Source organism: Apodemus sylvaticus, chromosome 18 (assembly GCF_947179515.1).
Source record: "Apodemus sylvaticus chromosome 18, mApoSyl1.1, whole genome shotgun sequence".
Classification (NCBI taxonomy): Eukaryota; Metazoa; Chordata; class Mammalia; order Rodentia; family Muridae; genus Apodemus; species Apodemus sylvaticus.
Genome location: NC_067489.1, coordinates 11,780,097 through 11,798,413, shown reverse-complemented (window position 1 = coordinate 11,798,413; position 18,317 = coordinate 11,780,097). Strand labels below are relative to the sequence as shown.

The 18,317-nt window shown below is 42.0% G+C and overlaps 1 protein-coding gene across 1 annotated transcript in view; it reads left to right on the top strand.

The window, feature by feature from the left end:
- Csmd1 (CUB and Sushi multiple domains 1) overlaps nucleotides 1-18,317 on the top strand; it is a 1,354,421-nt gene that overhangs the window by 1,050,107 nt on the left and 285,997 nt on the right. Inside the window, exons 20-22 of the mRNA XM_052162855.1 lie at nucleotides 172-387; nucleotides 5,871-6,059; nucleotides 12,391-12,560. Coding sequence (XP_052018815.1) covers nucleotides 172-387; nucleotides 5,871-6,059; nucleotides 12,391-12,560 — 575 coding nt within the window. The remainder of the gene's footprint in view (nucleotides 1-171; nucleotides 388-5,870; nucleotides 6,060-12,390; nucleotides 12,561-18,317) is intronic.

Here is an 18,317-nt window from a genome sequence, read left to right as displayed (position 1 = left end):
ACAGCCTCTATCTAATTTTTCTCTGAAAGTTCAAAGTTAGAATCATACAAGGTAATTTTAATATTTAACAATTTAAGATATTTTGATCTAAACCTTTGATGTCTATAATTATGCCTAGAAGAGATTCCTTTCAGCTGCAGTTAAATCGACTATCCCACCCTCATCTCTCAGGAGTGCAGATGAATTTCCACACCTTTCACCTTGAAAGTTCCCATGACTATTTGCTGATCACAGAGGATGGCAGTTTCTCAGAGCCAGTAGCCAGGCTCACTGGCTCAGTCCTGCCTCACACCATTAAGGCTGGTTTGTTTGGAAACTTCACTGCGCAACTCAGGTTCATCTCTGACTTCTCCATCTCCTATGAGGGCTTCAACATTACATTTGCAGGTAAGTTGATGCTTTGTCTTCTTTGTGGTTTCTGTCTTTGGCTATAATATGGTCTTGGATTCTCTCTCACTCTCTCTCTTTCTTTCCTGTCTCTCTATCTCTCTCCCTCACTCCTTACTTTCCTCTCTCCCCCACTTCTCTATCTACAGTGTCTCTGTTTCTCTGTCTCTGTCTGTCTCTGTCTGTCTCTGTCTGTCTCTGTCTGTCTCTGTCTCTCTGTCTCTGTCTCTGTCTCTGTCTCTGTCTCTCTCTCTCTCTCTCTCTCTCTCTCTGTGTGTGTGTGTGTGTGTGTGTGTGTGTGTGTGTGTGTGTGTGGTCTTTCTCTCCCTAGCAAAATTTTGAACCATAGGGTATAGAGTCTGGGTTCATGAACCTGAGGGCTACCATGTCTGTCTGGAAACTGATGCGCCATTTGGCCTTGAGCTATATGTAAATTCTCTTCCTTGGGAATGGGTAAATAAGACTCTGTTTCCTGTAAAGGTTTCCTTGCTCACCTCTCCTCAACAGTTCTAGAAGTTCTGAGCACACCCCAGTCCCTGGGATTAATGTGCAGGGGCAGCTGACATTGACTCTTGCCCCTCCAGTGGAGACTCAGGTACACACAGAGGAGGGCAGACTGTTAGTTCCTTTATCATAATTATACATGATGACTATACTAATGGCTCAGTCAAGAAACTTTGTTTTTTTAAACGTTTTTCTTTAACTGTACTCTAGGCTTTCTGGTGCATTTGACACTTTTTACATAGGTGTGATTGCAAATTTCTGTTGCTTTTAACATAGATAACCTTTGCACATATGATAAAAATGTTTGTCCAAATGAGCAAGATAAATCTGATGTTTTAAACAAGACTCCAAGAGCACTCTTCTTTTATTGCCAGCACATCTGCTGAGAAGGACCAAACTCCCACCACTAATGGGAGTGAACAGTTACACTTCCTTGTGCTGACTGACTAGATGTCCTGACCAAGACCCAGTGTCATTCATCATAGTTCAGAAGGGCTTCAGTTTTGTAATACAGTCTCCAAAGACCTTAGTTGTCTGTGATTTCCTCTGTGCATAAGATCTCAAGTCTAAATGCCAGAAAAACTATCAAGGGCACTTAACGATTGTTATAATATTTGGTGATTTATCTATATCCTGTGGGTAGAGGGCTCCTCCCATCTCCCCCTAGAAGCTCTGGGTCCCATTTGTCACATGGCAGAGGTTCTATCACTTGTTAGATGAAGTCTGGGTTGTCTAACTTGGAATGCCTCTCAAAAACAAAAACAAAACAACAACAAAAAAATCTCCTAACAGTTTTGTTCCCAAGAGCTGTGATTATTTTAATTTGACTTAATTTGACTTTGTTTATTTTCTTACTATGTCTCTGCATAAACGAGGCTTCTAGGACTGGCTCAAATGCATTGCCTTCTTGGAATTGTACTGTAGTCAAAGTAATGATGAAATTGGCCATATTATCAATCAATGACTTCAGTCCCCTCATGCTAGTACCTGAGTCTCTCCTCTGTAGTATCCCTAGATGATCTGTGAGGGTCACTATGAGAATTTCACTCACATCTCTGTTCTTGCATCCAGATCTCTAATAAGTAAAGTGGGGTAGTCTCAAGGAGATGACAGTGAGGCCCATGGCTTCCTCCTATGGGCATTGCTCCTAGGACTATGCACTTCTCATTCATCTGTCCCCCATCTGTTTTTAAGTTCTATTGCTCCCCACACAAGGCCCACAGTTGGGTCTTTGGATTTCTACTTTGGTCCATCTGTGCTACTGTAACAGAACATCTCAGACTCTGGGGAAGAAGAGAAACTCCATTGTCACAGTTCTGGTTGCTGGAACGTCACAGAGCTACATTCCAGCATCTGGCACATTGCTTCTGAGCTACTAAGGCTGCTGCTTTGCCTCCTTCTCCTACAGTGCTCAGGTTAACCCTTTCTGGAGAGTAATGGCCAGCACCCACCCAACATATACCATTGAGCCAGTCATTCAGAACAAAGCAACTATAAACTTTAGAAGTTAAACGTCAACTCAACTGTTTCTTTCCCGATCCATTTTAGCTATCACACATGTCACAGCACAGGAAATATTGGTTCTGGGTCTTTGGAGCCCTTATGGAAAGTCTCTTTCTAGATGAATGCACTTCCTTAGGCATGTGGTTCTGCAGCTATAAATGTAATATTATGGCCTTCATACTTGAAGAGATCTTTTGTGCTCTGTCAACTCATACTACCAGGCAAAGCAGCAGGGGGTTGACTTGATGGAAAAGTGGAGTGTAGCACACTCTTGGTGTGAGGAACTTCCTGCACCTGGAATAGCACCACTAAATCATCATGCATTTGTGTTGGGAGAGGTTCCACCACATCTCACCTCTCAAAACTCAATACTCAATTGTACTGTCATAATGACAATTGAATTCCCACAGGACCTTTAAAAGAAAGAGAGCACCCACAAAATGTGCCTTGTAACCCTGTTTCTTGATTTCCATCCTCCACACGCGGTCAGAGAGGATGATGTCTCTTTCTACTGTTGAACTGTTAGTACTGGGCACGGAGAAGAACTCATTCAGTGTTTCATTTCACTTTAACCATTCACAAATATGCCAGAGCAGCTGCACTGTAACCTTTCTGAGATATGGCCCTACACAAGGAGGTAAGCTGCCTTTGTGGAAGCCAATTCCTACACTCCCCACAAGGCAGGCCCTGAAGCACACAGGTTCCTACTGACATGAAAAGCAAGTGGAGAAAAATAAGGAAGATAATGTTCCAAGCGAAAACCTTTTATTTGAAAGGAAGATAAAACATTGAGAGCAACAGATTTCTTTTCTGGCTTAAGAAATGTAAATGATGGGGCTTAGTATCTGGCTCTCCCAGGAAGAACACAGTTTGTTCTTGCTGCAGACCTAGGTTCAGTTCTCAACATCCATCTCTTCTGACTTCCATAGGCACCAGACCTGTATACAGTCCACATACATACAGATAAGTCAAACATTCATACCTGTAAAATAAAATGAATGCACACACTTTATAGAAGAAAACATGAGAAATGCACACTGCGAGTCTTCATCATGAAACAGTCAATACATAGCAACTTAATTGAGAAGCCATGGCTATGTAGATGGATAATAGAAACTAATATCTCCATGTCCTGTGGCATAAGATCAGATGCTTTCTATTCTAATTGGCACAGGGAGAAGACATCAGATAAACTACCAAATAAGGGACAAGGGAGATGGAACAGTGGTTTAAAGCAGTCTCTGCTCTCATGGAGCTTCTGAGCTAGTGTCTTAGCATTTATGTGAAGTTGTTCATAGTCACTTGTAACTCTACAGTGGATCTAATGCCCTCTTTTGACCTCTATGGCTACTCTTACACATGTGTATACACAGAGACATATAAGTATAAATGAAAATGAAATAAATATTTTTAAAATGTAAAAAAATGAACTACAAATTAAAATTCCACAAACCAGAGGATCTTGATGCCATGGACATCTTTATAGAAAATGTGCTAGGAGCCATGTGGACGCCATTAGCATCTTTGCAAAGAGTTTCAAATTGTTTTTTTAAAGAAGAGAAAGACACTGTTTTCACAAAGTATACAACCTTTTTTTTTCAGATGAAAAAGAAAAACCACTTTAGAAGGAAATGCCTGCTAGGTCATAAAGTTTTTACTTTAGTATGTCCTAAAGAGTCTGTGTTGTCTCCAACAAGTCTGCTGTGAGTGTTGGTTGAGTTCACTAGATAACACTTTCCATCTTTTCTTTCCTGGAGCATAGTGAATCGGGGTCATAGTAATATATGCAATCTCAGAATGGCGAGATGAACTCAAGAATTTTATAGATCTAGAGAATTTTGACCCAAATGAAGAACAGAGTAGGCAGCGGTGACAGACCCCAGTGGCTAACCAGGGACTTGATGAAATGAGGGGCTTTTCTCCAGTGTTCTGCCCTGGAATTTTGATAAGATTCTAGTAATCTGATAACGAAGTGACAGAGTTGGGTTTGAAAACAAACTGAAGAAAACACCATGTAATTGGGTTTCTCAGTGTGCTCATTGACTACACTGAATCTGAAATTTAGAGATAGGACAAACAAATTGGAAATAAAATGGAGGTGATATTTTCTTAGGAACAGGTTCAGGTTCCCACTTGATCACACACCTCACTTGGAAGAAATGGTGTTGGTCCGCCCAGGAATTTTCAGTAACTATTACTCCTCAGTAAAACTTCCATTGTCTCTGCTCTGCCTAGTTTTTATTGTCAGCTTGTCAAAAGGTAGAGTCACCTGGGAAAGAGGATTCTTAAGTGAAGACTTGCTTGGATCACAGTGGCCAGTGGGCCTGTCCAGATTGATAGCTGAAGTGGGAAAGCACCTCCTACGGTGCGATCATCCTTAGGCAAATGGCCCTGACTGTGTAAGAAAACAGACCAAGCAAGCCAGAGAGCAAGTCAGTGAGCAGTAGTCCTCCCTCCATGGTTTTTGCTTCATTTTCCACTTGAGTTCCTACCTGGAATTCCCTCCATGAGGCACTGTGACCAGGAAGTGTGAGCCAAACAAGGTTTTTCCTACCCCCAGATGTTTTTGGTCAGTGTCTTATCACAGCAACAGACAGGGAAACAGAGCAGTTCCTTGTACCATTTCCTGTCTCCACACTAGGGACATTTGCTCAGCCTTTGCCCTGGCGCTGACATGACTGTAAGGAACATGGAAGGTTTCAGACAGAGCAAACAGCAAGAGAGTAGCAAATGGGCATCTTCTGTCCTTCCCACATTGTATTCCTGACTCATAACATCTTAGTCCCTCCAAAGACAAACAAGAGGGCCAGTGGCAAACAATGACCACCCTGCACACACACAGGGTGATGCCCAACCAGCAGCTGGAAGCATGGGATGGGCACAGAAGATCCTCCATGATGCCCACCTTCCGGAGCCATGCTCTCCACAGGCATCCGCAGAGCAGAAGCTGCAGCTTTGTTTAAAATTTACTCAGTACTTGCTTCTGAAGTGACCTATAGAAATTCGTAGTTGATAATGTATCTTCCATTGTGTGTCAATAAAACAAGCTTCATACACTGAGAATAGCTTTGCTGCATACATACCTGTTTGCAGGTGACTTGGCCATGACGAGCTGATGGTTAGCATTAGGCTTGGTCCTGCTCTGCCTTTGGCCCCGTGCCTTCATGAAAAGTACATTTAAGGACAGTGCAGATCTGCACAGCCGTTAGCTGCTGTAAGTATAGGAAAATTGACCCCATACTCTCAAAGTGATAGACAGAAATGATTCATCCCAGTTTACCTTATTACACATATGTATTTGCATTGTAAACTACTGAGACGGGAATTCATAAGACAAAAGAGAGGGAAAGGGAATAAGAGAGAAAGAGTGGGATGAAAGGGAAGTGTCTTCAGTGTTCGCTCTTTCCTAGTCTATGCCAAATATTTGTGCTTGCTTCCCAGGCCCTACACCCTCACCCTGTCTCTTTCATTCCCAGAATATGACCTGGAGCCCTGTGACGACCCTGGAGTCCCCGCCTTCAGCCGCAGAATTGGGTTCCAGTTCGGTGTGGGTGATACCCTGGCTTTCACCTGCTTCCAGGGATACCGCTTAGAAGGTGCAACCAAGCTTACCTGCCTGGGTGGGGGACGCCGAGTGTGGAGTGCGCCTCTGCCAAGGTGTGTGGGTAGGTGGCCACACGCTTTCATTTCATTCATCCATGGGCAGTGGGTCAGGAAACAGAGAGAGGGCTGGGCAGGAAGGGCAGAGGCTGAAACTGGAATCAACTGGGCTGAGGAGAACTACCTCACTTTTGGAGCCTGACTACCTCATCTACAAACTGAGTCTCTGTCAGCTAGAAGGTTCTACGGAAAAAGGAGATCAGAGTATATGCCCAGTGTCTCCATGAAGGAAAAATGAGTATATGTTAAATAAAATGGAAGAAAGAAAATGGGAAACTGCAAATGCTTGAAGACATGCTAGAGAAACACATGTTGCACAGTTCCTGAGGGCCACACTCTCTGTGATGACAGTGGCAGATTAGAAGCATGGCTTTGTTGTTCCTTAGAGCCCTCCATTGTGGCTTTTTTGTATGGTCCAGCCAAGAAGCATCACTGGTGTTTGGGCTCAGAGTTAGCTTTACAGCATCATCTGTGAAAAGGAGGCAGCTGTTCTGCTGTGCATTGTGCATAGGTTATTTGTGATGAGGTTCTCAGGATATGGAGCTATCAGTGCAGTAGTTCAGAGCAGTTCCATACTCCTGTTGGGCATTGTGTTGGTCTGAGGAACTGGGGGAGCAGAACCACCACTTTCACCTTGGTTTTAGCCCAAGACTGTTGTGAAGACTGAAAGACCTGGTATGTTATTCCTGAGCCACAGACTGACATCTGTCACTCAGTCACAGCATTTAGCAACTCATGACCAGACATCCTAACAAGGAAAAAATGTGAGAGATTGGCCATGTTTTCCCTAAGGCTTCCATGTTCACAGAAGTGGATCAAAGGGTTATTCCAAAGTTCCTGGCCACAAAACAGAGGCAGGCATGGGATTCCTGAGAGAGACAGACCATGAAATAGAAGCAGGCTTGGGATCCCTGAGAGATACTGAATAACAAGAAATTCTCACAAGGTTAGCAGGACATGCCTATATCTCTCCATAGTTCCGAGTCTCTTCTATTCTAGGCATGACTTAGTACTGGTGTGGAGTTCAAAGGTGAGTGCTGGCCTTTGCTTCCTCATGAGTCTCAGAGGATCCAAACTCAACTGTAGACAAAGTTAAGTCATCATGAAAAGTGTTTTCCTTCCTCTTCGTTCTCTTTTTCCCTGCACTCTCATCCTGTGTCGAAAAATGACCTCAAGTTTCAAAGACTATCTGGACATTGCTCTGTTTATGTTCTGAGAATGTCTCAGACTTCCCTGGGATGGAATCCTCACGTTTAAACACTTTCACACTTGCAATTGGAGTTCTTGGAGACAATCCCCTTGAGTGAAATCAAGTCATTGGTCCAGAGATTGTGACATTCATTTCTTATGCTGTTTTACCTTGAATTCATCATTACATGTCTGGTTTTCTTGGGAAACAGGATTTTGCACTGTAGTCTTACATGAGAAACAATTTACTGAGTTTTGCCTGGAGGGTACTCAAAGCTTTGCCTGTCTTGATATATTTGCTTGATGCTGTGTCTAGACAGTCAGCGTGGCATTGCCAACTCTATTTTATAGTAACAACAACCTAGACAGAATCTCATCAGGAAATCTCATAGCTTGTGGATTGCCAAGCAGCAGATGCCCTTGGCTTTTACCCACTCACAGCTCTGGGGAGAGCCTACACAGGACTTGCATTGGCCTCTCCTCTATTCAGCCTTTCATACTTTGCCAGCTGCTGCTTTTATTTCTTTCCAGCACAACAGGTTGCATGACACCTGTGTTAAAGGGTCAGAAACTACACTGAATTCAACAGACAGAAGGCAGAACTTGCACCACCTCAGGTGTCTGCAGTTGCCCACACTCCTAGGCTTCTGGTTGCTATGACTTCACCAACTATGCAACCCATGATCAGCTCTGACTTTGGGAACTCTTCTCTTCCTACACTGAGGATCCTGGGTCTCCATTGACCCCTCAAGTCTCGCTGTTAAAAGAAATCATCTAATCTGGGAAACTAACATACTTTTTCATAGAAACCTGCTAAGTTAATTATGATTTTACTCAAAAAGAACCTTCTCTTTTATTATTATTATTATTATTATTATTATTATTATTATTATAGTATTATTATCATTACTAATATTATTTTACTTATTCACTTTACAGCCACACTCACTGCCCACGTCCAATCACCCCCTCCTGCAGACTATTCCCCCATCCCCCATTTCCTTCTTCTCCTAGTGGGTGGGGCCTCTCCTAGGTATCACCTGCACATCCCTGCACATCAAGTCATTTCTGTGAGGCTAGGTACATCCACTCACACTAAGTCCAGACAAGGCAATCCAGCTAAAAGAACATGTTCCATGAACAAGCAACAGCTTTTGGGATAGCCCCTACTCCAGTTGAGGGACCTTCTCTTAATGATGGATGTTACAGACTCTCACCACCTTTGACTGATCTCACCCAATATGCCTTTGCCGGGACCAACAAAGGCTTTGAGCTCAATACTTCAGTGTTCTGTCTGTACCCCTGAACCTGTCTTCGTGTATCCCAATGGTGGCTTGGGCCACCCTGACAAGTTGGTTCCTCCTGTTTTCTGAGCACACACACACACACACACACACACACACACACACACTGCACTTTCAGGTCTTCTGTGGCTCCTGCCATGAGCCAGGAATTTGCTTGGATTCATTATCACCCTTTGGACCTATAGAACCTATAGTTGCTTTTCTGGAACCCTAAGAGCTAACTCTTTATCAGATAGATATAACAGACTTCTTTAGACCCTTTTTTGTTCTGGAATCTTTGATCAATAATTACTCTCTATTCTTTCATTAAAGTTATGAAAATACAATTGATTTTTCTCTGGCCTAAACTTAGGATCCACCAGAATGACTGCAAGTTGATTATCCCTAGGAAATATGTACTATACAGGATATAGTGAAGACATATTTCAAATGAATGATCTTGTGATGTATATTTGAATGAAAAACACATTCAACCACACTTTCTGGGCAAAGTATCCTTTAAAAGACTACAAAAACTCAAGACAAGATTCTCTAGTGTTCAGTGGTTGCACATTCTTCAGAGAGAACATAGTAAGGCAAAGTATTCTGCCTGGATTTTGACTTACTCTGCATTTCTTTTAGTACTAAATTTAGTGATAAATCATTTAGAATCCTCTTTAGATATCACTGTTTTCACCCAAGGAGTCTTTACTTCTTTCACATTTTTTAAAATTATTTGTTTAAATTTTAAAAACATTCATTTTGATTATTTTATTTACTTGTGTCTGTATGTATATGGACATATGTATGCAGGTGTCTTTGAAGGTCAGAGGGTGCCAGCTTCTCTGGAACTTAGAGTTAACTGCAATTGCGGCCATTTGCATTTAGGTACTGAGTTCTGATCCCCTCCAAGAGTGGCAAGTGTTCCTAACTGCTAAGCCATTTTCCAGCCCCTCTGCTCATAATTTTAGAAAATTAATAGCTAAATTTTTATTTCTGTCTGTTCTTAATAGTTTATCCAGTTTATCCAGTGAGAGCACTAATTGGGGAAATGAGTTTAGCATAAAAACCTGATAAACAGCCCCATTGTATGCAATTTCTAGATATCTTGAGTTAATAGAGAACTTATACTTCATTGATGAGGGCTTCCTCTGTTCTGGGCACAGTGGTCAGCTTGCCTCAAGTATGGTGAGGTAGAAAGTGTTCCTTCTGTTTCATGACTCTTTTCTTCTTCTGTTCTCCATAGTTCTGTTCCAAAGCATGTATCTGTGTAGATGAAACTGAATTATTTCTTCTGTCCATTTCATGACAGTCTCAGAGGCCCCACTATAATTTGCACAAAATTATTATAGCTAAAGCCACATATATCTTCATCCAGAGGTTTCAAGCCCAAACCCCAGTGTCCTGTATGAGCTCTCATGGTCTCAGTGTTATGCAGATGGGCCAGTCTCTGAGGTGGCTCAAGCCTGATTCCAGTTTAAGCACCAAGCAGGCAGCTTGGAAGGTTATGTTCCACATAAACAGATATAAAGAATTAGCATCTCCAGTAAGTAACCTTCCTGCAGCTGAATACTTGTTAGTGCACCGAGACAGCATGTGGCTAGTGCTTGGGTGTCAGCCTCAGCCTGTGTCTGAGCAGCATGCACCTGCAGGTTTTCATGCTTAGCCCTGTGGGAGTTCTATGCGGCAGCAGCTCTCTGTGTAGAGAGACACTTGACTTCATAGATTGATGCCACTGTATACAGAATGAATAGAAGAATCAACTGGTCCCCTCCCATCATGTCCAATTTTATTTTAATTAATTTAGTTCTAAATCTCTCAAAAATAATCCAATTTTTCATTACTGTTTCAATAGGTTCTCTATAAAGACGAAAGAGATTCGCATCAAGAGATATTATATTCAAGCACTTTAGAGCAATATTAAATGAACTATTGAAAGAATTTTAAAAGCCTTAAAAAGGGCAACATTTAATTGCTGTGATGATGAAGTGGATTCCTTGAACAAAGCTCAAAGAATTTTTAACATGTGGATCAGTTCACCTGGCAGTGTTCTGAGCATCTGATTTATTAATGTAGATGCCGTGTTTTCTGTAGTGATTCCCCCTGGGACATAGCAGAAGGGGTCAGAGACCTCTCGGGTGCTTTGGCATATTACAGTTTTTGTTTGTTGTGTTCATCTTTGCAAATTAAAGGCTTAATTTTTAAAGTAGGGTACCTGTGACAGGTCATGTAGCATGATGGATTGCCATCTACCTAAGACTGTGTTGAGTCTGTAAAAATGTTCTACCTGGCAAGGTTATCAACATAAAAGAAACAGAAGCAACTTAGCAGTGTTGGTCTACTGTTACAAAGATTATTTCCAAGTCTACACATTCTACTGTGTTATAATCTTTCAATTGATAAATGGGAGTAAATAATATGTAAAGAAATGTATATTAGAATTCTATGTAAACTGGGACATAAATGAATGGATTGATCAATGCAAGAAAGAAATAACAAACACACACACACATATATATATTTATACATACATGATAAATAGCTGATAGATAGTTGATACATGATTCATAGGCAGAGAACAACATAAACAAATAAAACAAGCAAACAAAATTCTCATAAAATTACAAAGTTTCTGTAAGACAAAGGACATTGTCAAAAAGACAAAATGGCAACCAACAAATTGGGAAAAAATCTTCACCAACCCTACATCTGATAGAGGGCTAACATCCAATATATACAAAGAACTCAAGAAGTTAGAACCCAGGGAACCAAATGACCCTATTAAAAATTGGGGTACAGATCTAAACAAAGAATTTTCACCTGAAGAAATTCGGATGACCGAGAAGCACCTTAAGAAATGCTCAAAATTCTCTTAAAAACCTGGTGGTGTGGAGGGTTTGGAGGCCAGGGAAATCTTGTTGCATCATGACTAAAGCAAGGGAAGCAAACAGCTTGAAATCAAGCTCCAAGCCGTTGATGTTATAGAAGCCTTGGCCCCCAGACACTCTGCCCATGCAGAGATGGTGATGACTGATGATGGCAACAATGGTAGTCATGGCAATGATGATGGTGACAAATGATGATGATGGTGGTGATGGTGGTGGTGATGATGATGGTGACAAATGATGATGATGGTGGTGGTGATGATCATGATGATGGTGATGGCCACAGCAGGAGTGGCAGTGGTACCAATTTTCAGTAGTGAGCATCTTCCCTTCAACATTTTAGAGCTGAAGGAGTTCTTGACTAAAATTACTCACTCCTATGAGTGAGAAAACGTATTGTGACCTCACTGGCTTTCTCAGGCTTAGCAGAAAGATGGGTGTCATGTACTCTCAGCTTAACCTTGATTAAAGATATTTTGCTTCAAATAAATTGGGTGCTGGAAGTCAGTGACCATTTTCTCCCATGAAGAAAGGGAGAGTTCTATCCCTGTCATCAAGGCTCTCCCATTCTAACAAGTTCAGCACTAAGTCAGAAAACCTAAGCAGAGGAAACTTACTTCCATATTGGAATAAAACAGAAATTAGCCTGGGCAAACAATGAGTCAGAGAGAAGGCAGGGTGAGGTTACCTGGGTGCTTGGAGCATGTTGCTTTTTATTCTTGAGTTGAAGCTAGTGTTATGTAGGGTCTATGTAGTAAGAACAGTGTGGTTACTGTAACTAAGAGCAATCTGAAAGTAAGATGGATGGGGTGTGCTTCCTGCTGGGTTGTAAAACACTAAAATCGTGCATTTGAGGGTATCCTTGGAGAGCAGTGGAACATGGTTAGAGATGAGGCGGCCATTCTGTTGGAGTATTTAATCTATTGTAATCCATAATTCCACTTTTGAATCCTCTTTTTTTAATGTCCCATTTATTTTAGCTGAATGTGGAGCAAGCGTCAAAGGAAATGAAGGAACATTACTCTCCCCAAATTTCCCATCCCATTATGAAAATAACCATGAGTGTATCTATAAAATAGAAACAGAAGCCGGAAAGGGGATCCATCTCAGAGCTCAAACCTTCCAGCTCTTCGAAGGAGACACTCTAAAGGTAAACTTCCCTGTAGGCTGGAACTGAGGCTCTTCTCACAGAATCCATCACCAGCCTACCTGGAATTCATTATCTGATGGCTATTGTCCATCTATTTTATGTGTCTGTGTGTTGTCTATTTGTGTCTATCTCTATGACTATCATCTATCTATACATTATCTGTCTTTTTACCATATATCTGTGTCTCTTTTACTATATGTCTTTTTTCTATCTGCATTTATCTGTTTTCTATGATCCACAATCTGCCTTTCTATGATGTATCAACTCTGCATCAGATAGTTATCATATATGCACATATATTGACTCTTTCTTGTATTGATCAATCCATTCATCTATGTGCCAATGTATAAAGAATGTTAATATACATTTATTTACTTATTATTTAGCCCTATTTATCATTTGAGAAATTATATCACAGTAGAATATATAGATTTAGAAATCATCTCTGTAACAATATACCAACACTAAGTCATGTATCTTGGGAATATTATTAACTCAGCATCTGAATTTCTCATGTGTTGGAACATGCAATGACTCTGACTTTTCTGTCTGTTCCAGTATTATGTGTAATGTATAATGATGATGATGATGATGATGGTGATGACGACAACAGTAACACTGACAGAGCCCATCCACTCACTTCCCTGATAATGTTTGGTTGTCAAATGTGGTGACTATGCTTAGATTGGGAAGGATCTGGTATAGTGATGAAAGGAGCCCAGTTCCTGTCTGTAGATATTGCATTGGGTGAACAAGAATCTCACCACAGAAGAGTGGGATACCAGAAACTATCTGATCAAATGCCAGATCTAGCAGAAATATACTTAATGTTAATATTTCTCAAGTAACTCCCTCATCACCTGTAACTGTTTCAAGAAACTGAAGACCTTCAAGGACCTAGGCAAGAAAGGCAGACATTGGTAGACTTTACCCCAAGACCATGAAAAAGAAGGTTTTGAAAAAAAAAATGTGCACAAACCATGGAGCTTGGCCCTTGCTCCTTCCAGAGAGAAGGGAGTGATTTCCTAGGTAACAGGGCTAATTTGTGTCAATGGAACTTTATGTTGACATCCTAGGGTCCTTCTAAATTTCCAGAGTTTGTGAGTTAGCTTCAGCCTTGGGCACACAGCAAGGGCACCTCTCAGATGTTGTGGCTTCAACTCACATTAAAAGACTGAGTCACTTCTGAGGAAAGAGTGCTGACCTCCCCTCCAGCATCCTTGCACCTGGGGGTGACTGCATCCCTCTGGGCTTCCACTCAACTTCACAAGGAGTGTCATGTGTTGGTGAGAGACTCCTATATACTAACAGGACCTTCCTCCCATGTCTAAGAGGGCCTTTTATTTAATGCCATAACTTAAGAGTCACTTTTTTTTGCCTGATAATTTTTTTCATTTCTATAGACTTTCACAGTCTCCTGCTGACATCTTGAAGGGCTATCATTAAGCCAAGAAACTAACAGTCTCCCAAAAGCAAAAGTTAGGGTGCAAGTAAGAATTGATAACCTTAAATTTAGAAGTCAGTATGACTTTAGATAAGCTTTTAGGTAAAACTTAAATATGTTCTGTGTATGGGTGATTAGAAATAGAGTGAAATTCATGATTGGTGTAGAAGCAAGGAAGTCATGTCCATGTTGAAAGTTATTCATTGTAAATAAGTAAAGAAGTGAAAAGGGTGAGGGTAGGAGGATGGGGAGAGGAGGGCAGGGGAGGAGAGGGCATGGGAGGAGAGGGAAGGGGAGGAGAGGGAAGGGGAGGAGGAGGAGCAGGAAGAGAAGAAGAAGGAGGAGGAGGAGGAGGAAGGAGGAGGAAGAAATAGGAGGAGGAAGAAGGAGGAAGGAGGAGGAGAAGGAAGGATGATGAGGAGGAGGAAGGAGGAAGAGGGAGGAGGAGGAGGAAAAGGGAGGAGGAGAGGAGGAAGAGGAAGGAGAGAGGAGGAGGGGAAGAGGAGGGTGGAGAAGGAAGGAGGAGGAAGAAGGAAGGGGAGGAAGAAGGAGGAGGAGGGAGGAGGAGGAAGGAGGAGGAAGGAGGAGGGAGGAGTAAGGAGGAAGCAGGAGGAGGAAGGAGGAGAGGAAGGGGAAGGAGGAAGGAGGAGGGAGGAGGAAGGAAGAGGGAGGAGGAGGAAGGAGGAGGAGGAAGGGGGAGGAGGAAGGGGGAGGGAGGAAGGAAGGGGGAGGGAGGAGGAAGGGGGAGGGAGGAGGAGGAAGGAGGAGGAGGAAGGAGGAGGAGGAAGGGGGAGGAGGAAGGGGGAGGGAGGAGGAAGGGGGAAGGAGGAGGAAGGGGGAGGGAGGAGGAGGAAGGAGGAAGAGGAAGGAAGGGAGAGGGAGGAGGAGGGAGGAGGAGAAGGGAGGAGGACGGAAGAGGAAGAGGAGGAGAAGGAGGAGGAGGAAGGAGGAGGGGGGAGGAGGAGGGGGGAGGAGGAGGAGGGAGGACTAGGAGGACAAGGAGGAAGAGGAGGAAGAGGAGGAAGGAGGAGGAGGAAGGAGGAGGAGGAAGAAAGAAGAAGCAAGAAGAAACCAGAAGAAACAATCTTGCTTACCATATTTGATTGCAGGGAAAATGCCCAGCCATTAAAATGCCTATGCATTTTTTTCTCACACTTCATTGAGTTTTATAGTAAATGCTTCAGGTTTAAATATGCTTGAAGTTAGATCATTCATTAGGGGCACAAGCTGTTCACACTCACCATTTAGACCACTGTGGCCTAGCAGAAAGGACTTTGATTTCATTTGCACACTCACAAGCATAGACAGTGTGAATAGAAGGCAGAGCTCAGTGATCATTGCAAGCTCTGTGCAAGGAAGTGGCCAACTCCAAAAGAGCTCCAGGGCTCAGCTCTATAAGGCAGGAAAGGCTCCACAAGAATGCTCAGCCATAACTCCAGATATCATATGAATGTTCAACCTATGGGCTACATATCTGTGGGCCTAGGAAGCAATTAAATGCCAAGATTTGGGTAAGGGGTTGCAGGTTGCTTCACAGATCCTTATACCATGTAAAACAAGAGACTCCCAACTGGTTTTCCTGACCACCACAGATTTGTGAGTCTGTTGCTGTTGGCTTAGGTATTCTGGGTATTGGATGTCCTGAGAGCTAGCATAGCTCATGTTTTATTTCACTGTGAGTTAAGGCAACTTTGAGCTCCCATCAGAAAGCCCTGGCCACCTAATGATGACCAGTTGTGTGTTCATTATGTGAGTGATCTTTCGAGGATAATCACAGCTGACCACAAAGTTCCCAGATGAGTAACATATATGTGGTTGGATGGCTTGCTATCTGGAGAATGGTGGGATTTCCACAAGTATTTTTGTTTTGATTTGTTTTGTTTTTTATTCTTGATGGTGTAACCAAGAGGTCACTGTGAGCAAGTTACAGCCCATGAAACCACTGAGAGTTTGTCAGAGGACTCCATCCTACTCCTGGTAAACAGGGACTCAATGCCAAACAATGGACTAATCTGTGTGTACTTCCGTCATTGTCACCACACCTCTCCATGCATTCCCCATACATAGAAAAAGGCCTGGTGTATGGGGGGTGGACCCAGTAGCTTTCAGAGGACTTGTGACATAGAACCTATTATTATCTTGACTGTAAGAACTCTCCTTATGTCTTGGAGGGCCAAATGTAAAGCAATACTTATTCTTAGGACAATAGCTTATGATAATAGATAGCCTTTCAGTAAGGAAATGGTATTGGACTCTACAGAGTATTTAATTGCAATGAAATAAAATCAACTTATTTTTCTCTATGAATTTTCTTTTGATGAGTGCATATAGGTATAGGTCAGACTTTTGAGCCACATAGGGTTTATGCATTGATGAAATGGAGATGTTAGTACGGGACTTGAAGTTAGACAGAGTCCAGGCAGATGTATAGGAAAAGGACCACAGATAAATATTAAATTTGAGAACCTTCCAGGTTCTTTTCCACCCTCCTAACCTAGGATAAAGATCTAGTAAGCCTTCTATCTGGCCAGCAGGGCTCTCCCCCCAGCTGACTGGGCCAGACCTACTCATATATGTTCAAGAATTGCCTAGGCATACTTAACTGAAGCTGTGGGTTTACCAGCTCCCATTCTTTTATCTAAACTGACCAGTGCCAAAGAAGAGGTCTCCTGGAATAGGATGCATTCTTTTTTCCACTTGGTGGGGGAGTCCCTGACTATTCAGGGTGTAGGGTTGGTTTGTTCAGTGGTGAGAGCTCATTCTTTACCCCAAACCTCTTTTCTGCATCCACACCTCAATTATGTGCTCTGAGCCTGGGGATCCTTTCTCCACCCAAAGATTATTTCTCTCAACTTCGTACCACTCGGTGACAATAAAGCATCCATGGGATTTAAGATCAAGCTCTGCTGCTGTTGTGAGACAGGGACTCTTATCCAGTGCATGCTCATGCCAGACTTACACATGGTGATGATTTTAATACTACCATGGCTCAGGGCATTAGACATAGGAGCAAGACGGGTGAAGTACTTGTGCCTTGGCCCATGCTTCACAGAACTTCTTTGCAATGAAACCCTGTAACCAGTGGGTAATGAGAAGAATAAAAAGTATAGGACAGAACCTGGAATCACACAGAAAAAGATAAAAAAAAAAAAACCTGGTCTTCAGGACTGGAGAGATGATTCAATAGTTAAGAGCACTGACTGCTCTTCCAGAGGTCCTTAGTTCAATTCCCAGAAACAACATGGTAGCTCAAATCTATCTCTAACGGAATCTGATGCTTCTTCCAGTGTGTCTGAAGATGGCAACAGTGTACTCATACATACATAATAAATAAATACATTTTTGAAACAAACTGGTCTTCAAAGCAATGAATGGGAAAATATTTGGAGTAAAAAAAATGGGACTAGGAGTCTTTTCTGTGAGGTGTTAGTGGGAAAGGTAAAATGAAAAGAATTAGATTATTTAGCCTCATCATCCATCTGTGTTTCTGTAAACTGAGTTTCAAGTTTTGAATGAAACCAAATCAAATCCTTAAAGTTAGGAATTGCTTGTTAAAATCCTTGCCTAACAACAGGACTTTAATGAATTGGGGACTCACTCTGCCTGCTTCCACTAGGTTTATGATGGAAAGACAGCTCTTCAAGGTCACTGGGAGTCTTCACAAGAAGCGAATTGATGGGGCTGGTGCTAAACAGCACCTCCAACCACCTGAGGCTGGAGCTCAACACCAATGGGTCGGACACTGCCCAAGGCTTCCAGCTCACCTACACCAGTGAGTAGCTTGTGGCCAACCACACACTTTAACTTGGCTATCTGGTTAGTATACATCCACCTTACAGTGAGTTTATATGATGGATTTCTTTGCTGGCTGTACCATGTGTTTGGTTTTAATTATCTCCATTGTTCAACAGGAAGTATCTGAGGCCATGGTTTCATATTGATTTATATAGATGACTTCCCATGTTATTAATAGACCAGCTTGGCCTGAAAAGGAAACACCTTGAGTCATTTAGAGGCAGACTGGATATAGAAATATAGATTTTTCTGTAGTAAATACACTCAAAACTTGAACATGCATGTGAAAGATTTAGAGAGAATGTTTGATATAAATTACAATAATCATTGAGTATGTAGTGTATATATACATATGTAACCATATACATATAAGCACATATATAAATATGTAGTAACTGAACATATTAAAGATTTACAGAGTTTATATTATAATATATAGTCACAGTGAACATTACAGTGTTGAATTATGAAAACAAATCTCTTTAGGTGAATCCCACTTAAAACTCTCACTGTGAGAA